This window comes from Anser cygnoides, chromosome 9 (assembly GCF_040182565.1).
Source record: "Anser cygnoides isolate HZ-2024a breed goose chromosome 9, Taihu_goose_T2T_genome, whole genome shotgun sequence".
In the NCBI taxonomy this organism is placed as follows: Eukaryota; Metazoa; Chordata; class Aves; order Anseriformes; family Anatidae; genus Anser; species Anser cygnoides.
Window position 1 is genome coordinate 3,159,037 of NC_089881.1, and position 23,892 is coordinate 3,182,928.

A 23,892-nucleotide genomic window follows, 5' to 3' on the forward strand; every position below is an offset into this window, starting at 1 on the left:
AAATACTTTGAAATCTTGGGGGACTGATGCTTCACAAGTGTCCTGACCCCTTGGCAACCATTCTTTCTCATCCAAAGAATCTTTAGATGGAGTTAAAGACCTATTCCCTAAGTTTGACTTAAAAGACTTGCGTACTTTTGTGAATCAGAACTTTGGTGAAAGGAACTATTGCTGTATTTCTGATGTAAAATTATAATCTATTATTTCAGCAGTAGGTAAATATATATTAAAATTGCAATAGGGAAAATACATTTGAGCCAATTACAATAGGAGATAGTTTCTGTGTATGATAGTATTATGTGCATACTAAGAGTTGGTTACGATTTGTAGTACAATCTTATGTGTCATATTAGCATAATATGCAATAAGATAAGAATAAATGCGTTGCAGAAAGATATTGTTCAGAAATGGATGCTGCTAAGGAAGCAAATCAGTTTGCGTAGCACAGCAAAATCCACAATCAGTGCTTGAGTACTTCCTTTGTAAAATAAATAAATAAATAATCCTGCATGTTGTTGAAGTGAAATCCAAAATCTACAAATGTACTACTGATGATCATATAAGTATGGAGGGGATGGGGCATTCTGCAGGTAAAAAAGCAGCACAAGCAAGTAGTCACTCCTTATTTACTTCGTTGTGAATATGGATGCTAACTTAATCTACAGTCTTGACTAAATACAGGTGTAAGGAAATCATATGTGACTGGGACAAAAGATATAGCAGTAATCTGAATGGCATAATATAATCTTGTTGAAAGTAGCCGAATACAAATAATATTGTCATCTTTTATTTTGATTTTATTCCTTATTTTTCATTCTCACCTTCTTGATGGTGAGAATCTTGGAGAAGCAGGAGTATTCGTGCTTTGTGCTTGTAGGCTTAAGTAGGTGAAACTACCAGGATGGAATGAATTGTAGCATATTTTACCTGAATACTGCCAATGAAGTCATTCAGGCACTTTTCAGACTATCCAATTTGTGTGCACAAAGCTTGAAAATGCCTCCTCTGCAACATAAATGACTTGCCACATCATATTCTGATTTATTAGGTTTTAATAATTTCTGTAATAGTACTGTAAGTAGCTCAACCCTGAATTCTTCAACTTAAAATACCCTGATGTCATTGTTTTAAGTAGATTTCGAAAACCAGTAAGGTTTAACTGAACAAAATTACCTTTTGCTATGAACAACTGTAATATTTTTCTCCAGACCTGAGATGAAGGGAGCTGTAAATATGCTTCTGAAAATATTCTCCTAGCTAGAAGTTAAAAATAGGCTTAAAACTCACTCTAGTTTAGTCACCGTTACAGGAATTGGAGAAGGAATTAGTTAACCTGCATTAAGCAGGGAGTCACATTTAGATGATCAGACAAACTTCTTCTAGCCTTAAAACTTATAGATTTCAGAAAGTTGTGCAACTTCTATAGAAGGAAAATATATAGTCATATTTTTATCTTTCTAGTATTTAGAAATTAGGTGAGATAATTAGAAATCACAGGAAACTGTTTGGCTTTCCAGTGAGAATAATGATTTCTTCAGTGTTTTGCCTAAGGGGTGTTGATACCAAAATAGTAACAAGACTCAAAGTAGAAAGAAGGTTGATTTGATATTCCTTTAGGGAACTGTCCTGAAGAATACGTAACAATCTGCTTCAGACAAGCAAATGCGAACCCAAAGACATTTTCTAAATACCACATTCTTCTGAGCATTCACATATAATTGCATGACTGTCTGTGACAATCATATTCAATTGTTAAAGGAAACAATTCTGGCTGCATTTTTGAACAGATGGGTAAAAATGGGGTGGGGAGTGAGGCCAGAATAAAATGGCTGTCTTAGAAGAGTTCAACAGATTACAGTTATCTCCACTAACCAAAAGAGACCATCAGACATGTGCAACTGTACCTTATACAGTTTTAATCTTATTTTCTAGAATATTTAGATTTAGCTAACTTGTGGCAGCTGTACTCAAGCCACTGATATTTGTATTGGACATGAGATTTTCCTGGTTTGAAGATATGATTTAGTGTTTCTACTATAGACAACTCATTGTTCAAAGGATGCAGCATTTTAAAAAGCAAAATCTAAAAATGAAGAACAGAGAATGAAAGTCTTCCATACAATTTTCTTAGGAATTTGTAGAATTAGTCATGCTTGACACTTTTATATGCAGAATGCAAGTAATTTTTAACAGCTGTTCTGGAAAGAAAATTCACTTGGAGTTCAGACTATTTCCTGAAACATTGTTCATTGTAAATATTACATTGTACTATTTTTTCTACTTGACCAAGTGTCGTTCCATCTCCAGTCTACAGCACAAGAAGCTGGACTGCATCTTGAATGCTCCTTTGAGGTTTATGCCATAAATGTATCCTAGAATTTAAAGAAGAAAATATGAGAAAAAAACCAGTCATACGCTTCCTGCATCCATTTGCTGTCATACTTTGTGAAATTACAGCTATTCGGACTAAGAAAAAGCATCTATTTTTCCTTAAGCTCTCTCTATTAATTTCTGAAGTATAATCCTGCATTCATTCTCTGTTTGCAACTTTCCAGATACTGAAACAATCTTAGAACCTTACGAGTCTCCTTATGTTAAGGGTAGTGAAATAAAATTAGGTTCAACATAAGGTTATAGAAGGATTTAAAAAAAAATAAAAAATTAATGCATATATTCTGCATAAAATATATATATACTGTACCAAAACCACACTCGTTACGTCACTTCACATATATTCTGCCACAAGTTCCCAGGTCAAAGCAGAAACAGCTAACTGATGCCACAAGCAGAAGGGCTGTAACCCAGGAGTCTAATCACAGTGGTGGAATGGTGCAGTTTGAGCACAAGGGAAGCAGGCTAAATGTATCTCTGACTTAACTGTGTATCTTATGGGCTGTATATTTCCTTGTTTTGTCTTTCCTGTTCTGACTTTTTATCTTACAGATATTTCTATTAGAAATATAGGTGATAAAGATGTTCTTGTTACGCTCCAGTGCATTTTAATAGCTTCCAATCACTTTTTTTTTTAAAAAAAAAACTTTCATACAACTACAGATGCTAGCCAGAAATTCATGAATTTTTCTCTTCCTTATCAAATGTTATTATTTCTGTGTTTTGTTCATCTTTATCACCTATGCCTAGAATCACCTTATACAGTGATAAGATCTGACATTCAGTAATACTTGTATTGCAATTATACAAAGTAATGCTGTCAAACTGAGCATGTATGTATTTGCAGACTCCATCAAAAACACAGCAAAGAAACTGTCCACCTTTTATCGTAATGCTGTTTATGATCTGTGTGCTTTCTAGTTCTATCTAAAGTAACTGTTGAAAATTAAGGTAAATGTTTTTCTCCACTGAATATGTTTTTAATATTCCTTGCCATTAAAACTTAAGGAAATATAAACTATCAAAAAGCAAATAAAAGTGGTTGATTATTAGAGAGCTAAGAAATGATAGCAGTTTACAGCCCAGGAGGTAGATCTGTTTCACCAGCTTGTCTTCCTTATGTTAATCAATATGATGACTGTTTGTTTCCAGACTCCATTCCAATTTGCATTAACATGCATTAAATTTTGGTAGGTCTGTATAAAATATGAGCAATGATGTTCTTATATGATAGTTTCTTTCAATTCTATTTTATTTGTTTGTCTAGCATCAACATGTATTAGCATAACTTCTTGTATTTTCTCATATATTAAGAATTTTATTTATTTTTTTAAAGGTTTTTTAAATGATTCAGTTACAAAGTGCATTGTAGCTTTACGCTTGACTGTGATCGTGAAAGTCAGTACCTGTATGCCTGTGGGAAGCCATTCAGATAAATTCTCATGTTCGGGGAAAGGAAAATGCATCACCAAACCAGACAAGGTAAGGTGAACTTATCAAGATCTTTGTGTAATGTGGAAAGTCAATGCCAATATAATTACAGGGGTCCTCTGAGTGTGAGTATACCTTGCTGCTATGAAATTGGCTTCAAAGGCTCACTGATGTTACTAAATAATAACAGTGTATTCATTACCTATTCATAAAAATGAGCTGGTTAAAAAAACGGACTAATAAGAAATGCAAAGAGTCAGACGCTGCCCTGACAATAAAAAACAATTATTCAAAGCAGGTATACAAGGTAATGTATACTGCATCTGCCTGTCGTCACACAAGCATATTTCTTTTTGAGATGAGAAGATGTGGTGGGCACTTCGTATCCCCAATCTCCAGAGCAGTGTGCTCCAGTTTGTGAATCTTCAGCCTTTGTTTTTCAGGTCTGATTTACTATAAACTTACCTCTTCACATCTCAATAATTGCTTGTTCACAAATCAGTGAACAGTACCATGGAATTCTCCGAGCATAATAATGAGAAGTAATAGAATAGAGTAGTTTGATAATGTCTGAAAGTTTTCCTGTATAGTTCTTTCCTTAAACTAATACTATTGGGAGACTGCAATGGCAACAGGCATTCCGCTGGCCACTTTGTGGTTTTTGTTTGTTTGTTTGTTGTACAATCTAGTAACAGGAAAAAAATAAGAATCAGAAGTGTTAAATTTGCATTCTATATACTGCTTTGGCAAAACCAGGCTGGCCTTCTGTGTACAAGAACCTGTATGCTCTGCTACATTCTATATGAGTTGATTTTATTTCTTGGATTAAAAGTCATTTTCAGCACAGATATGTGCAGGTAATCTTTGGTTTTATTAATATTCATTTGGGAGATAAAAGCAATAGTAACTGTTGAGTAAATATTAGCAGCTGTGAGCCTGCTGTGAGCACAGAAAATTTGGCATATTTAGGGAATTCACTGATAGTTCATCTGCTACCATTTTCTGATTTAAATTCTCAATAAGCGTGTATAATAGAAAAATGACAATTTGAATTGTAACAACAATAATTAAATTGCTGCAGTAATCTATATATGCATGGCAATGCTAACATCTGGAAGACTAGAAAATCTTTATTTCTTAAAGATAAAAATTTAAATTGCTTGAGGTAACGTGTGAACACAATTACTGCAAGATGCAGTTAGAAGTAAATGCTACTCTACCATAACAGTTGACTGATCTCCCAAGAATGTATTCATTCATACAGTGTCCTATTTCATAGTTCAGTTTATTTTTTCCTGCTTTACTGTATTTAATGTTTTTCTTCTGCCATTTTGAATTTGCATTTCAGCATTTTGAATTTGATTAATGTAAGTAATATGTTCAAACATATTATATGTAATGGCATATCAAAATGTCTTCCCTTTTTCCATTTTTTTTTTTGGTCAGGTTGAGAGTTAAAGGCTTTGATAAATAGTCTTATTTTCTGTTTTTCATGTTGTTAGTCCTTTATTATGTCTCTAATTTCTTTCTGTTACTGCAGGCTATATATCACAAAGAGAAAATATGTTAATCCTTGTATGTATGCAGAAGAATTAATATATTTTTATACTAAGGAAAATGCATATATTGCTTTTAATAACCACTTATGTTTTAAAAATATCTGAGACATGGCATTTGACTTACAAGGAAAATAAAATAATCTTTAAAAAGACAGATAAATTAGCTTCTTGGCCGCAAAGGGGAGCTGTTATTTCACTAAAAAAAAAAAAAAAAAGGGAACTCAGTACCTGTACTTCCCCACCTTTTATCATCACATTGAAAGTATTATAGGTTACAACTAGAACTGTTAGTGACAAAAGAACTCCCTCATGTGCATGCAGTGTGTTCCTTTCCATGGAAAATTAACAGGAAAATTTAGATTTTTTTCCTATCTTTCCACCTACTTTTCTCCTGAGGAGTAATAACAGCAAACTTTATAAGGTAGTGTTTTTGACATAACATGTGCAAGGTTGTAGTTGATGGACACCCCTGTAGCTGAAGCTATGAGATGTAGAAATCACGCTGAAGTCCATTTCTTAAGAGGCATCTACCAGTTCATGGTAGTCAGTGAATTGGAATTAGTAGGATTCTTTAAATCTTGTCTCTTCAAATAAAATATTAACTTCAGAAGTATATTTTTTCTTACTGCTCCTGAATTTTCTAGACCTTCAACACATGAAGAACGTCCCCAGTGATCCTCTGCAGTGTCATCAAACCTACGCCAGGTAGTGCTCTGGCCGGGGCTAACTCAGTAAAACTTCAGTGTTTCCAAATGTTGCTAATTTATGACCAGACTCCTACTCCAGGGAAAGTAAAAATCTTGTGTTGTCTGTCCAGCCATAGTGATTTTTCAAATCTGTCAGTTTTCCTTACTCTTTAGCTTATTAGTTGCATAATAGAATTTCAGCCAGGAAACTAATTCAGGCCCAGCATAAGCATCATAGTTAAAAATAGAAGGTGAACGTTTTGTTAAGCAGGATGGTTTTGCTATTGTTTAACTCATTTTAGGTGAGATATACCCTAAAATGTATTAGTCATTTCCCTAATGACAGTGCAAACAACTGCCAAAACTACATGCTTGACATGTACCAACTGCTGTATTGGTTTACCCCAAGATGCGTCTTCTGCATTTCTTTTTTCAGAACTGAAACTCTATTTTTCTTTAGATTTGCAACATGCCCTTTGTGATTTGCTGTTTGTTTTTATCTATAACTCGCTCTGTTTGCACAATCTAGTCATGCAGGATGAAAAACAACTTCTTAGAAGAACACATAAAAGGCCTAATGTGGTGAATAGGCTCAGAGCTGTGCTGGCTGTAGTCATTTTGTTTCCAACGCCAAGAAGATTAATGACTGTCTTTGTGTTTTTATGTACTTCATAGTTTTATTCCAAATCTAGCTTAATGTAATAGAATGTAGTAACACATCTGTTTAATGGGAAAGTTAAATGTAATTAACAATCTGCAGTAATATAAGTGCAGTGGCATACTGTCATCTGTGGAGTGCATAAAACCTGTAAACAAATGAATTCTAGTTTAACCTGGAAGTCCTGGCCAGTTTTCACTAATTCCTTACTGAGTTAGATGTTTTTTTATAGAATGTGACCATGCAATTGTATGCTCATAATGACAGTTTCTTTTTCTATAGTAGTTGTCATTGAACATAAAATTCACAGCTTTGAACTATGAACTTCTGTGAAGTGAGGTGATGCTGAACCAAAGTAATACCTTTTCCTTCCTTTGTACAAACGTTGTACCACAGCTTTGCTGCCATACTTGCTGTTTTTCCACAAAGGAAGAGTGAATGTCTCAAAAAAAAAAAAAAAAAAGTCTTGTCATCATCACCATATAAATATCAGATTTGCAATTATATACTCAACTTTCAACCAGAATAAGTTGTCCACAAACAAGTTAGCTGTGAATGGAAGAGAGAAATCTTAGTACAAATCTAAAGTGAGATATATTTAGTGTGAATTTCTGATTCTATGAAGGTTTTTAAAGTGAACTGTGGGCATCCATTGGATTTGAGAGCCACAATTTTGCTTACATTTAGAGATATAATGATTTCTTTCACAGATTGCTCTGTTCCATAACTTCAGCTCTCCTGTGTAAAATGTAGAAGAGCAGACTGTGTAAATATGAAATTTTATTGCTAGAATTAGAACCCTTGAGATTTATACAAAAATAACTGGCCTTTGCCTACATTAAGAAATAACGGATTGAACTGAATAGTGATGATTTCCATGTACTCTATATGGGTTATAAGTTCATGGGGTAAATCCACTTGATTATATTTGCAGAAAGGCTGATTATAAAATACCCCCCTGCATGCCTAAAGGTAAGTCCTCCTGCATATGGACTTAGTTTCCAGGATACTCCTAAATACAAAATACATATTTATCACACAGTAATGTTTTGCCCAAACAACTTACTGTAATGGTTGCAATGAATGCTGAAAGTCTTTCTCAACAAGAGAAAGCCTAGACATTCATTTTGTTCTAGTCCACTTATGAGCTTCTTTTCTACAGCAGCAGGAAAAAAAAAAAAAGTTGAGGTCTTATGGTCTCTCTTCAGTCTGAAATTTTTGAATCTGATGAGCACAGTATTTATTAATCTGCTTACTTACAATAGGGAAAAATACACTGTATTCCAACTAAATTTGTAATATGAAACTTAGAGGCAATTGGATTGGGTAAAAGCAAATTATTTTAAATAATTTATGTTACTGTCCAAAATAATACACATGTTCTATATGATAGATCTGTAATTCCATAATCAAGTAAAATACACAGAAGAGCTGTCTACTGATGGACGGTCACGGAATTCTCAGACAGTGACTTTAATACTAGCATTATGACAATGTATAGTTTCTCCTTGAGTTAGTTTTCCTCAGTTTGCTAGTACATGTCATCTAGTCGAGAGAAAAAATAATGGTATAATTTGGGAAAAGTGAGGATGACATGCCTAATAAAACCAATGACACCTAATCTTATCTACAGAATAACTTGTCTGCATCTCAGAACTATTATATGTCATTAGGCATTTCAGTTTGAAGTGTTACAACGCTTTTCTTGTGCTGCTTTGAAAACCCATTTTGTTAACTACTTTTTAGGGTAAATGGATCCTTATATCATGCTCTTAGAGAGATATCAGTATTATCTGAGCTTTTTTTTTAACTTTTTATTTCATTAATATTGTTGAGGCAATGACATCATTGCACTGTTTAAATGTTTTAATACTTACAATATCAGCTACTGTTGCTTTGAGATGAGATTTTAGTGAAGGCTGAGCCATGCTCTTTGTGTCTGAGTGGACCGTCCAGATATCTGTCATCATCCTCCTCTCTGATGAATGTTTCACATAGTGATGTACTTTGTATTTTACTCTCAGACCTAACATAAAGCAGCCACAAACTTGAGCCTTCCAAACAAACAGGTACCAAACTCTCTGTTTTGACAGAGTTAACTCTGATGGGATGTTACACTTGGATGTCTTGCCTATGTGGGTCTCTAGTGTCAGATATGGATCAGCCCATTCTTATTTTCAGTGCATCCGCAAGAATGAGAAACACATTTAAATAGGATCAAGACTGATCTCTTCAAACAGGGCACTGATTCTAGGCACAGTGCTTGTATCTTTACTGGTACTCTCTTCGTGTCCATTTTAAGCTTTAACAATTCTTTCAATAGTACAAAGACAGTAGTAGCACCAACACAATGTCTTCAGTGTATTTGTATTTTTTATCTGTATAAATGAAAAGATCCCAACAAGCTCAGAATGTTAACTGTTTAAGTGAAGGTATTAGTCTAAGAAAAACTAAATGCTGTGGCTACATGAATGCAGAGAAAATCTGTATTTCAGAGAGAAATATGGGATACTTAGAAGAAATATTCCCAACAGATCATGGCTAGATACTTGAATATAAAGTGAAATTGCAGGTGGTATCTAAAAATTATTAGAAATAAGATTTTAACTTTATAATGAATTATTTTTTTCTGATGCAGAATTTCCCATTTTAATTATACTCCTGGTTATACTCTCAAGAGTATATTTGTTTTGATTTATTTTTATTTTTAGATGTTGCTATTCTAGGTTTCAGTACTATATTTATCAGACATGAGATTTGTACTACCTGAAATACTATTTTGATAGGGAAGATAGTTCTATAACTCAGACCTGGCCTTTATTTCTATAGGGTGAAAAACAAAATTATTTTATACATATTTGCTTCCAACAAATTCATAATCAGTGGCAAAAAAAAAAAAAAAAAAGGCATCAGCTAGGAATAATTTTAAAGATATAAAAAACATACTAGATTAATAATGATTTTCAGAGAAATAGGTATACTTTAGACTGGAGTTTAAAATTGGAGGTTTATCCCTCTCAACTCCTCTATTTGATTCCTTTGACATGACATTGACCGTGAGGAAGGCACACAGTGTAGGACTGGTGTCCTACAGTAATTGTTTCCATTGTAAAAGGAAGCCAGGCTAGGTGATCCTTATGTGTTTGACTATGAATTGATATTGGGGATTATCTTTATAATAAATTTTTGTTTGTTTGTTTTTATCCAGGTTGTCTAGTTTTTACTTCTAGCTGCCTAATGTCTAGTAGTATATTCCACAGCCATTATCAATACTGATGTTGAAAACCGTGTCATTTTTGAAACTATTTATTTCTACTTCCATTAGCATTAGACCAGCCATCTGTATTTGTCTCCAAGTGCTTCATAAGGGGGAGAAGGGAAAGCAGGACTTAAGATGCATCATGCCATGAAGCACAATTTTACCTGCTGTGATATGGTGTACATACATTGGAAACAACCCAATAGCCTGGAATAACAGTAGTGCTGCCTTGGTGGGCAGTGCAAATCTTCAACTGTTTGCCCATCTTTCCTTTCTGTTGAACTACAGCCTCATATGGGAACCTGGAACTGCTAACGTGAGAGATTCAGAGCACTTTTGTGAACAGGCTTGGGCAAATATCATAACATGCATAGGGCATGTGCCTAGCTGGTACTTTTGGTGTTCCTGATAAATACACACATTGTTTTGAGTTTTGGAAATGTATAACGTTAATCCTTGTTTAGATTCTACCAGTGCAGTATTTTTAAGGAAAAATGAAATCTGTGTTTTACTGAGAACAGTCTTTTTTTTTTTTCTATGAAGATTATTTTCTTTTCTCCTTAGGACACAGCTTTATTTCTATGAAGCAAACAGAAGTAAAAATAGAAGATAAAATACTAACCCCATCTCTTTGTTCCATGCACATTCTGTACTTTGCATTACAATGTTTGTGCATGAGACAGCTGCGTGTTTCTAGCCTAAATGATCTGGCTTGGAAATGTATAAGAGAGTGAATGTGGTTGCCATCTAGTGTTTAATGAACAAAGAAAGTAAGGTATTTAATCTAAATAGATAGAACAGATGAGAGAGCTTTTCTTGCTTCTGTCTTTTGAGACAACCTTAACAATCTCAGCAATATAAGGATTTTCCAAATCTAATATTAATTATTGTATTACTAACAAAGATGATGAATGCCACACTATGCCTACAACAGGCCTTTTAGATTCATTGTGAAGTACAGATTCTGTTTTTTTTTTTAATTATTATTTTTTATTTTTTTAGGCAACCTTTTTCTGTGACTGTGAGGATGAGTACCAGGGCTCCCAGTGTGAGGAATTTGATGCTTGTCAAAGCCAGCCCTGTCAGAACAACGCAACCTGCACCGACCTAGCACAGAAACATGATGGGAACAATTTCACCTGCAGTTGCCTGGCTGGTGGGTATCATATTGTGCTGTGAATAATGCATTTTGTTTTAACATTCGGTGCATATCTTCTGCAGAGCAGTCAACTGTGTGTCTTCAGATAGCAGGAAAGGAGGAAAATAAAACAACATAAGGGCAGTTTTAAAAGGCTGGAAGACTCTTCACGTGTGAATAGTGCCACAGAAAGCACACCACCACACAGCCAAGCCATAATGTAAAGAGGGAATCGTTCATAGCTGATAGAACTTTGCCTAGTAAGAAAAGATGACCAAAATCAGTAGGTTTGCTGCCTAAAATCAGCTTTCTCTTAATCTTTCTCTTTTTTTTTTTTTCAAATTTAGATTTTAAGTGTACATTGTAGCTAACCCTTCAATGAAGATGCCTTAATTATTACTAGTAAACTCTTTTCTTCAGTTACACTGGTGACATGGAAAAATACTTCTCCAAACTATGCAGCTGTTTAACTTAAATTTTGAAAACTTTTTTAAAATTCAGAAACTAAACTGAGTATATTGTGGGTTTGATTAATGATCAAGTGCCTGAGTTCTCTGAAGTTATTTTAAGAACATTTGCCATTAAAATTTGATCAAATAAACATAGACATCTTAATTGAAATTAAAATTAAACTAAATATGATGGTCATAGTTGAATGCTGGAGGATAAATTAACGTTACATGCTGATGGAAAAACTTTACAAAATGACTATTACAGAAAACTCAGTGCTATCTCAAATCTTACATTTCAAAGATAAGCTCAATTATTGTAATAGAACATTTACTTTATTTCTAAATAATTTTAGAAAATTAAAGTACAATAAAAGTTGTATAAGATTAAGATAAATATCAGGTAATTTATTTTGCCTCCTATAAACATTTTACTGTACATTTTTATTTCTGTCAAAAAACTGAGCAATTTACTTGCTAATGAGTTATGAAATCACTTACTGGTCAGTTGACATCAGAGAGAAAGGGGTCTTATCTGGGAAAAATGAAAATGGAAGATACTTCTGGAATAGATCATCAGCTCTGCAGAATATAAAAGCCATTTAATAAAAAGCAGATGGAGAAATGAATAATTTGGTCAGGCTTCCAGCGGTTGTCTCTAAATGGTTGTCTAAAGATACATGTTAATGCTGGGTAGGTATTTATTTGTATGGATTAAAAATATATATAAAAGGTATGGTGACAACACTTTATTCTGACTTAAGGTGAGATCATGGAGTGGGCATTCTTACATTCTCTTAGAGATGGGTGTACTCTTATTTCTTACCCTTATGCACAGACTAGAGATCCTTCAGGCTGAGCTAGGTTGTTGTTTAATTACCGGCCAAAACATTGACTGAGCCAGAAGCAGGTGGATGCAAGTGATGCTTTAATGTGGCAGACATGTACCATCTTCTGAACCGTTTTGTGAACTTTGTAATTCAGAAAATCAGTCACGGCAAAAAATGAAGGCCCCTTCACTTTCTCCAAAGGACATGCTGTTTCCTACTAATGTACTTTTTATGCCTCTAGGGCTTCCTCTTTTTCTCTCTTTGATTAGAGTTACTAAAGTGAATGTGATGAAAAAACATGATTTATATTTGGATTTTTATCCAAAAAATTCAAAATATATAAAAGTATAAATCCAATAAAATAATAATAATAAAAATAATATATGTATATATCCAAAAGTATAAATCCAACATGGATTTATACTGCTCTGAAAATTAGATGTGATGTTATTATGCACATGTACTCTATTTCATAAATATGCCAGCGGATAACTGTCACTTTAACAAGATACATAAATATAGTTAAATAATAATTTAAACTTAAGAAAGAAAAGATCAAAGTGAAGCAGACTTCAAATGTTTGAAAATTCCTACTGTTAATGTCATGTTGAATATGGCTGATTCAGAATTGTTTTCGATTTTGACAAGTAGTTTTTAATTAGAAAAGACAGACTTTTCTGTGTGTATATTATGTTTATGTTTTATGCTTTTATTGAGAACTGTCTTTAAAATTGTTCTGTATCAAGTATTTCTGTCTAAATTTCTCTTTCAAAATTCCCTACCTCAGGAGAAATCCAGGAACAACTCTAAAAAAGCCTACATGCAGTTCATAAAATCAGATTTTTTTACTGAAATATAACTTTCCCATCTTATTATGAAATATTTTTAAATACTTCAAAATTTGTGGGTTTAGTTGTATTAAAAAAAAAAAAAAGCTTTAGGGGGAATATTTGTAATTCTGATGTGTTTACCATAAAGCCTAAGAACATTTCCACTAGGAAAACTTAATGTTTTGATGTTGTACAGCTAAGTTTTGCACAGTAACATGAGTATACTTCCCACTTAGCTATGAGACTCCAAAGGTGATTATTACTTCCATTATGGCATTCAAGTCTGTGATATTTCCAGCTTCTACTGTGAGGTTAAAAATTATATTTTTTGATGCAGCAAATATTATTTTATTTGTGTAATGATATAAAAATCTAAGTTGGTAGTTGTTTTTTGTCTTTGTTGTTATGATCCCAGAGACCTGCATCAAGTGCTTGCTTTATTTTTTAAAATTTGGCCTCTCCAGTTTCTAAAAGCTTCCCATGAGTTAAAGTAGTAATCGCTGTTGGAGACCAGCATCTCAATTACTTGCCTGAGAAAGTGTTAACACAGGTGTAGAAAAAACATTGGGTCAATATCATGAGATGCATAGTAAAAAGAAAACAGTGTCTATAATATCTCTTATTTGATGTCTTTATTGTCTTTTTAAAGTCTGGATTATACTTTTTTCGTTTGAAATCTATTTCCCTAAAATTTAATTTGCACATTGTTTTCATAATTATTTCTTCTCCGTGTCTCTGGAAGAAATGTTAGCTCCTACAGGGAAAAAAAAGTCAAAATTCTAAATATTTCCTTCTACAAAACCCCTCCTACTTCTTATGATGGGACACAAAGCTACCCATAGATGGAATTAAATTATTTCATTTCTATATGTGAACTCTTCCCTTCTGAAAGACAGCTTGATCAAGTTTCTCTGTAGATCCTCAGTAAGCCAAATATAGTTAACTCCATTTGTTACATTCTGGAACTTACAAGCTATATACTCCATGGCCTTAATGCATTATACTTATTAAAAAAAGACAAAAACAAAAACAAAACACTATCTTTTTTCTTAATTTTTTGTGTTTATTTGTTAATAGCGAGCAATAGTCTATTCAGGTGGCCTACTCATTGTTAACTTGTGTTTCTACCCATTAAAAATAAATGCATATGGAAAAATATTAAAGACAGGAAAATAAGAGTTTAATTACAGCAACAATAGTTTAATTATTGTTTCCATTTGCAAAATTCAGAACCATTCACTGTATGAACAGTATTTTGTTTCCCAAATCTTGCTAGAAGGAAATGTTATGAAAATCTTTAACAGCACAAAATGAATAGGTGTAATGATTCTTTAAGTATTTGACCAGCAAACATTTTTTTTCCTACAGTGATTGCTTAGCACCTCTAAATTTGTAGCACTTGCAACATACTTGGTATTAAACTCCCTAATCATATTCTCTGGCAGACGGACAAAACATGCCCTATAGATAATATCAAGTTGGAACATATTTATTTTCATAAGGCTGACATAAAATATTATCTCTGATGAGTTTTTCCTCAAGCTATAGTGACATTCACAAGAAGCCAGAAAATTCGTTCAGCAAGCTTCAGAGCAACACAGTCATTTATGCTTTTCTGTGCTAACATTCTTTTGGATACACACTGAATTCCTGTGTAATTCTTAGCTTTCACATACTTCATAACGGTTTGAACATGGAAAAACGTTTTAATGATTTAAGTGCATTAAACACTTAATTATGATTCATAATAATAATCAGCTGAATGTGAGAACTGGGAAGCATATAGATGAAACAAATCAGTTGATGTAGTCTCTAGTATTTATTTCTGGTTTTGTAAATGTTATGTTAATTTAAGACCAATTAGAATTAGATAAAATCACTGACTAAGAGTAAGGCTGAGGTTTCTCCACATGCCTCAGTCTGGTCCAGAGGAGCTATCTCACGAGCACAGTTCTGGTTTTCAACCTTATTATTCCTCTTGAGTTTAGGTGACTTATGAGCATTAATCTAGATACAACAGAGTTTCTTTTTCCAGGCTTCACATTGCAGAAAGTAGGATCATAATGTAGTTGTCAATAGCATATAAAAGCAGTAAGGTACACAGAGAAGAAAGTCTTAGAGATTCTTTTCTATAGTAGTGCTCTAGCAACTCCAAATGTAACAATCTGTGTTGAGACCTACTTTATGTTGACATGAATAGATTTGAAAAGACAACTATTAGCCTGCTGAAAAGGTTTTAAGATGTTGATTTTGATCACATTAAATACAATTATTTAATCACAATAAGACACACACACACACCCTTTTTAATTATTTTTATTTTTATTTTTTTTCCTTTCCTGCATAAGCAAAATCTTAGTCCAGGCATGTCCTCTGTCTCATTTGGAGTCTTTGTCTCAGATACTTGCTCAAAGCAGTGTATTAACAGTGTCATCTACTCCTAGCTTATGGATCCTTAACACCAGCCATGAGACATACGATTTTATTTAGGATTTTTTTTTTAAATAAAACACCTAATATATAGTGTGTAGTTTCTTCTGTCATTGATCCAAGACAGTTTCTAGGAAGTAAATAAAAATTAGAACAGGAATTTGTGCTGTATTTGTTGAGGAATTTCAGTTTGGAGTATTTAATGATTTAGATTGTGCTTTGTAAGTTTGTTCATTTTTTGGATGTGTTATAGACTTCAGACATATGGAACAAAGCAAACTGACGGTCAAATAATAGAGTACACACAATCTGTAGCTTGTGAACTTATAGAAGCTTATTTAGAAGAGTTTGCAATTGTGCTGAGCAGTTCTTCACAGCTCCCACTTAAAATAAACACCCTCTCTGAAGCCCAGAAGTAGGAACAAATGACAGTTATTCAGCATATGCACAAATATTTCAGATGACAAGTCTTGTTTGAAGTCTTCCTAAAGATTTTTAACTTGAGATTCAAGATGCATTTGATAACCATTCAAAATGACTTCTTTTTTTGGTTGTATGGGTCCTGATGAGAACCCATCACCTGTAAAATGCAATTTGATATAATCTCTAGATTTCCACCACTTACATATGTTTCTCCAGTGAAGTATAAGTTCTTATTAAAAATCTAATTTTATAAGAAATTAGGAGACTGTCCCGGTTTCTATTTATTACTTTGGTTAATTTTGTTTAAGGAAACTAATATTACTGTTTCGGTGACCTAATAATACATTTAGTGAGAAAATCTCATTTTCCCTAAATTTTCTGAATATTGTGTGCTGTTTTTGTAGGTTACACTGGAGACCTGTGCCAGTCAGAGATTGATCATTGCATCCAGCAGCCATGCCAAAATGGAGGTACCTGCTCATCCAACATCCATGGATTCACTTGTCAGTGTCCAGAAGGTAAACAGTAATGATTTTTCTTGTACCTTGTACAAAGCGGTGTTCCATGGGTTGTACTTAGTCTGAATTTTCAGTTACATGAAAATATATTCAAAGTTGTACCTTAGGCCATAACTATAAGCAGAAAAAAATCCAGATGAGATATCTCTGTGTCATCAATAACACATAAAGTATGGTAAGAGATTAGTGTTTCAGGGCATATGTTGCACAGAAATGTTCTCTCCATTTGCTGGCACCTCCACAGTAGAAATTAGGCTCTGGCACTCTGAGAAAGATAAGACAATCTGAGGATCTAGGGTTTGTTCTGATTTTTGTGTTGTCCAGTAAATGTATGAGAAAAGCTGCCTTTCATGCATTATTTGCATATTTCTGCATCTGGGTCAGTTAGGTAAAAAATAAATGAATATTTTCAGTCCCCAAAAGATTTAATTCATTTTCCTTTCTGTTTGGATTTGTTTGTTTTCCTACATGATCCTTTCAGTGATTTTCATTGGTAAACTCTGTAAATGTAACTATGTGAGATGAGGACACTGCAATGGCAGTGTGCATGCTTTTGTAACGTTTTGCTGAATGGAATGGCAGATAAAGTTATCAGGAGTGAAAACTCTCAATTATGAATTCTTCTATTAGTTATTTATAAGTAAGATTAAAACCTTGAACTAATTATATTTCTGATGTCAGTTGATATGTGAATGTTTTTGTCATGTCAGCACCCTGTGTCTGCTCTAAGGGTACGACTCTGATAACTATTCTGGTAATGTATAATTGCTTAATAATGAAAGATTATTTGTAATTTCTTTAGACTGATTCCTCACTTTTCTAGATTATTATACTTTAATGAGTGACCTACTTAACAACTGTGTTGAAACACACACGTTTTGACATCAGGGCAGATTTTGCATTTGGAAGAATTTTAGTGATTGTCTTAACAACTAGTGGTAAAATTCAGTGAGAAAATTTTTCAATATTAGACTTGGTCAGTTATTTATTTGCATTTTTCTTAGGAAATCGGTTCAAGTATCTTTAAGGATGCTTCATAGCAAAAGATCTTGCCATTAATAAATATGTGGAAAAATAGCTACTGGGGGGGAAGGAGGGGGGTGGTGGAGTTGCTTGTTTCCATGCTGCCATATTTGTTTGTGTGTGTCATGTAACTTAACTCCTTGCTCCTAATGACCTATTAATCAATATGCCAACCAACTCTCAACTTCTTTTACTGCTGTTTGAGGCTCTGGCCATGACAATAGGGTTGTGTGTGGGTCGGGGTCCCCATGAGCCACCCTCTGCTGTGTGAGTGCTGTGGTGCTGCAACTAGGAAACAGTGCTCCAAGAGTGGCTGCTTGGTGCCATGCTGAAAGGCATTTATAACTTGATTGTTGTGTGGGGTTGCAGCTGCTCTCCCGCCCAGGGAGCTCATGCAAGCAGTAGGTCATCCATGAGTGGGCCGGGGCAGGCCCCACCGCAGGCAGCAGTGCCAGGAGTGCCCTGGGCCAGCGCAGCTCCTCTATGTGGTGTGGGAGGGCCCCTTGGCTGGGAGCAGGCCCAGCACAGGAGAGAAAAGGCCTCCCTTCATCCCTCTCAAGAACTGTTCTACCTGAAGAGAGGGATGGAGAGGTTATTTGATGTGCCATTGCTTGATATGTAGTGGTCTTCTTATTAATAGCAGGTTTTCTGCTGCGGGAGGACCAAATTACTTGTGCTTCTCTCTTATCCTCAGTCTTTTTTCTATTTGGCTATCTCTGTGCAATGCCACTTGTTCCTACAGTCTTGTTGGCTGCTTTGTGTCTCCAGTATTTCCCAGCATCATTTCTGTAATTCTAAGAGCAGCCACAATACAGAGCCAGGACAGAGTTGCTGAAGGAGCTGTTGCTCTGATTACTTATTTATTTGTCTAACATGTTCACATGCTATAAATGTTCTTCTCTTCAAAAAGCATTGGAACATCCCAAGGTAAAAATTGTACTGAAATACATTTACTACTCTTGTTAAAATCAATTTTTGTACATTGACCTGAATTATTCCCAATGTAGGGGGAAAACAACAACAACAAAAAAACACTTTTGGAGAGAAGGCAAGGTTTCAGGAATCACTTTCTGAGGAATCACTTTCTGGACTGGCCAGGGTTATTCCCCTTGGAAAGAATAGTCTTGTATACTTCTGATTCTGCGTCCCTTGGAAATTAGCATTTTCTGAGAAAATCATTCTTAGGCTTGTAGGAACACATGCCATCTTTTGTGCATGGTTGCTTTTCTAGAGTGAGCCTGTGATAGAATAACAGAATGGTTTGGGTTGGAAGGGACCTTAAAGTCCACCGAGTCCCAACCCCCTGCCAAGGGCAGGGATACTTCCCACCAGTCCAAGCTACTCAGATCCCATCCAGCCTGGCCTTGGGCACTGCGAGGGATGGGGCACCCACAGCTTCTCTGGGCAGCCTTTAGCAGTGCCTCACCACCCTCGTAGAGAAGAATTTCTTCCCTATATCTAATGTAAATCTACCCTCTTTTAGTTTAAATTCACTACTTGTCCACTACACTCCCTGACGAAGTGTCCCTCTCCAGCTTTCCTGTAGGCCACCTTTAGTTACTGGAAGGCCATTGTAAGGTCTTCCTGAAGCCTTCATGATCACTCAACAGCAGCTCCAGAGGTTCTCCCGGATTTCCTAGTAATTACTGCTGTTTCAAAGGGTGAATACTTCTGATGAAGTTACGTAGTTGTGTTTCCTGCTTATGTCCTCACCATAAAGAGAGAAGAGCATTGCTGCAGAAGTGACGCTTGGCATGTTTGCAAGGGCCAATGCTGTTGCTGTGGAGCAGCCAGCAGGCTCATTAGATAATAAGGTGTAGCTTTTCCATCTTGTTTTGGAAGATCTACTAATGCCAACAACCTCAGGAATTCATGTATTGTGTGGAGGGAGAGAAAGGTTTTATTTTCTAGATGCTTTTTGTGACATTATCCTCTCACAAAGGCATATTTTGAGTGCTTTTGATTGGTTTTGAAGAGATTTGGTTATTTTTGTAGATAAAACAAAAAATAGTTAATTGAAAATTACAGGTGCTGCAACTTGCAGATTTGCTGTTTTTAGTGTGCTCAAATTTTCCATTAAAAATAAAACACACACAAAAACCACGACAGATTTCTAATTTAAGTAAGATCTCTAGCTCTGCTGCTGTTCTCCTGCTGTGCGTAATAGCAATTGCTTGTTGAGAAGAGGCCTTTCTTTCTGTAGTGCTAATTCAGCACAGTTGGGGAAAGCCAGCCAAAGAGCTTATACATGTGTAAAAACTAAAACTGGAGATACAGTGTGGACAGGCAGAAAAGGATAACAGCAGATGGAAAATATCACAAAGGGAGAAGAAAAAGATGGCAGAAAAATGAATGAGATGGAAACAATGAAGAATGTTCTTGAGACTGTACAATTCTCTTAGAAATGAGATCTGTGGCTCATGAAAGAGGCATGTGATAACTTACAGAAGGTGAGATTTGAGTGAAAAATCTCTGAAAAAGAAGCTTAGAATGAATATGAAAATGTCATGATTATTCTTTAGACAAATTTATTGTCTTAATAAGGTAAATTTTTTTAGACTTGAAGGTTCCATTTTCTGTGACGCATTGTAGAATTTAATGTGTCCAAAATGCTTAAAAATAAATTGCTATATGAAATTTGATGAGTCACCTTTTATTAAAGAGCAAATTGGATTTTACACTCAAATCTGTAATGAATAAACCTTAGCAATATTAAGGACTGAAAAATTTATTTTAATATTTCACTTTATTATTATTGTGAAGAGGTTATTCATTGCAATATTTGTTAAAATAAATAAACATAGAAATGATAATCATTTGTGATAAGGAAATGCAAGTGTTACTAATCTGCTATTGCGCATGCAAATCTTGTCAAATTGGTAGAATGAAAGACCTGATTTTTTTTATATATAATATGTATGTATTTATGTATTTTAAACATTTGAAGGGCCTTTGCCAAGTTTGTTCATAAGATAGATAAGATAAGATAGATAAGATAAGATTAAATCAATAATGGAATATGATAGATAGATATATGTTTTATCTGAACAAAGCCAGGTGAAAATGAACAAAGAGCGGATCAGTTATAAGAAAGAAACAAACTTCTGTAAGATGTTTAGATGTTTCTGAAGTTCTCTTATATGCAATTTCGATGTCCTGTTGATGTCTACAGATGAACTTCATCTAGTATTGTAGGAATACATTGATTTTCAATTAAAAAAAAAAAAAAGGCAGGCAGTTGACCAGCCATGTGAAACTGTCTTAGATTCTTGGGATTTTGCTGCTTTCTCAATCTGGAGGTTACCGGCTCTGATAGGAGTAGCAGAAAACTTTTAATCCAGATTAATATATTTTTGAGAAATAGTCTTCAGCAGTAAGTTTTCATTACCACCCTGTAGAAAGAGCTAGAGAGAAAACAATGTTATGTTTAAGAGTTAAATGTTTAGATTACTTGAAATTCACATTTCAGGACTGATTTTATTTTACTGTTGTCGATTTGATTTGGCTAGCTGCAGGTAATTATAGCTAGGTAACGCACAGAGCAAAAGTGCTCTGAAACACCTGCTTATAATTGGAAAACAGCTTAATTAATGTTCTTATTGTGGTTTCTGCGGTTTACAAAATACAGAGCTTGACAACTACAGAGGATGCTAAGTTGTGATTCATACGTGTTGATTTGCAATCGCAGCTAGAAAATGTACATTATCGCCATGAATTTTAAATGACAGGGAGAAAAGAAGTTATTTGCCCATATTAAGAATTAATTTTCATGGTTTTCACTTTTTCTGGGTTTCATTGTTCATGTAAAAGCCTTTTTCTAGATCATATCTTGCAAATGTAATTTTAGCTTCTTCAGGTTTATGTACCTGAACCTATTTATTATCTTGATTCCAGGAAACTAGGATACACAGCTGTTGTATCTGTAAGATTTCCCAAGGTTACCAGTGATTACAGAATGCAGAATACTTCATATTACCATAAGAGAGTCTAATTTACCTGTAGAACATTTCGTTGTTAATTAAAAATTTTACGGCTGTTTAGTTTCTGGTACTTTCTGCTAATCCAGTGTTTTTACCTGACATTGTCCCATATTGACCCTATTTTTAGTAGACTTCTCCTTAATGCTTTAACATGTTTAGCCTCTGTTCATCGTTGTCTGTTGAGACTTAGCTAGGGTGAATTTCAATCAAAATCTTGCAACTACTTTTTAATCATTTCTTGTTTCCTTATGATGAGTGTGTTTTTCCCTTTACAGAATCCTGATGAAATTCTGTCAGACATCTTGTATTTCCTCATAAAACAGTTTTCTGTGTGGAAAGTAACAAATTGCTTGTTTTTCTTTCGGTATTTATCCCTGGATTTCAAATCTAAAAGTTTTGTAATCCCTAGTTGTAGCAATTCACAAGTTTATATTTCCACATTTGTGTTTTTCTTGGAATTAGGTCTAACATAACATTCAGGCAAGCTGGTTGTTTCACAGACTGTATAAAAAGCAGTTGTACAACATCTTCAGAAAATGTTTGACTTCCTTGATTTATTACTTGACTCTTGCTTTCAATAGCCAAGTAATTAAAATCTCACCATGATGAGAAATCTGGCTTTTATCCAGAGCTTTTCTATCTCTGAAAACATTTTCTGATCTACTTTCTGTCACTGCCCTGGAGGTCTGTAGCAATATATAAAGAATATCACCTGACTGGCTACCTTTATTCTTGACAAGTAACCAAATGGTCTGTTCTGTGTAAGCACCAGTATTGCATTGTGTCTTTGAACAGTATAACTCTTTTCTAATATTGCCTTTCCCCTTTGCTTTCTGTGTTATTCCTTTGGTAAATTTTGCTTCCAGGAATTTTAAATCATCAGTAGTCTTTACATTTTAGTCACGTCCCTGTTACACGAATAATGACCTGGATGCAGGGTTGTGTTTGTGTCAGCTAGCTGAAGAACAATTCAGGGGATAGTCTTCTGCCGTTAAATGTAATCCTCATTCTTTTTTCTTCCAGCATTTTATTCTGCTTTCAATCAATACATCTTTGCATTTGATTTTTAAATTTATTGGCATTATTTGTTTTCAACAATTTTATTGATATGGACACAAAGGTACAATCAGAAATGTTGAAATAATACATGTTCAATGCAGATGTGTGACTACTGTTGATTCTAGCACTTTCAGATATTTAACTCGTACCATAAGATTTAAACTTCCAGAAGAACTAAACACATTTCACAGTGCAGTCAAAGATAGCACAAGGGCAACATGTTTTAGTGTATTTTAAACTTGCATATGTTCTTGAAGTGCTTTGTCACTTGAAACATTAGCCATCTGCCAGTAAGCTTCTCTTTGTAGGAAAGATTATGGCAAAGGTTGTAGTGAAGCAGCATTAGTGTAATGTGTGACCTCAGATCTCCTTGATCCTTTTTAATCTGGTTTCAGAGTTAGTGCAGAGATTTCCCCAGACTCATTGGCTGATCTCCTCCTGGTAATACTTAAAAGTCCTTGCAGATTCTTTTAAATCCATCTGGGGTTTTACAGTAAAAGTAAAGGCTTTTCTAATTTGCCGGCAAACTGTTGCTGGAATTAGAGATTTGATTTTAGGGTTTCCATTCCCTTCAGTTTCTGATGGCTATGCAGTTACCATCTACAGGAGGGACCTCTACTACGGGATTCCCCAATATCTGTTTTTAGGTTGTCTCTCTTCCACATTATTGTGCAGGTGGTACTGATAAAGCCCGTGAAGCAATTTGAGCCATAGGACATCAGAGAGGGAAGAATGTCCTTACCTATCTTCTTTGCCAGAACCCTGCCATATCTACTTTTCTTTCCCGGTCTGTAGCTGAGGTTAGGGTTATTTATAGTTAACTGTTAACAACTTCAGTCTCTGGGTTGGGTGGTTTTTTTTTTTTTTTTGTCTTCCTTTAATTGCCTTTTTTTTTTTTAAATTATTTCTTCCATATGTCTGGCATAAGAGTTGTGAACATGAGGGAAATGAGGGAAATGTGGCTTTTTCAGTTCCTAAAAGCCTCCTGCCAAGAGTGTCCAAGAATATGCTAATTTTGTCTAGAACTCACAGGGCAGTTGTTACCTTTCCATCTTTTCTGTAGCTACAATAATCTGTGTTTTGTTAATTTTCTGAATAGAACCCTGTAATACGATCTTTTTAGGTTACTAATTTTTTTAATACCCATTTTCTCCTCTTTCCCATGTAGTTCACTGAGTTTTTGTGTGCCTCTCTCTGAGGGAGCCCTCAGGAGGTTTCCAATTAATTG

General features: G+C 34.6%; 1 protein-coding gene across 1 annotated transcript in view; it reads left to right on the plus strand.

The window, feature by feature from the left end:
* Positions 1 to 23,892, plus strand: part of DNER (delta/notch like EGF repeat containing) — a 120,639-nt gene that overhangs the window by 68,043 nt on the left and 28,704 nt on the right. Inside the window, exons 5-7 of the mRNA XM_048063044.2 lie at positions 3,728 to 3,873; positions 10,987 to 11,140; positions 16,489 to 16,602. Coding sequence (XP_047919001.2) covers positions 3,728 to 3,873; positions 10,987 to 11,140; positions 16,489 to 16,602 — 414 coding nt within the window. The remainder of the gene's footprint in view (positions 1 to 3,727; positions 3,874 to 10,986; positions 11,141 to 16,488; positions 16,603 to 23,892) is intronic.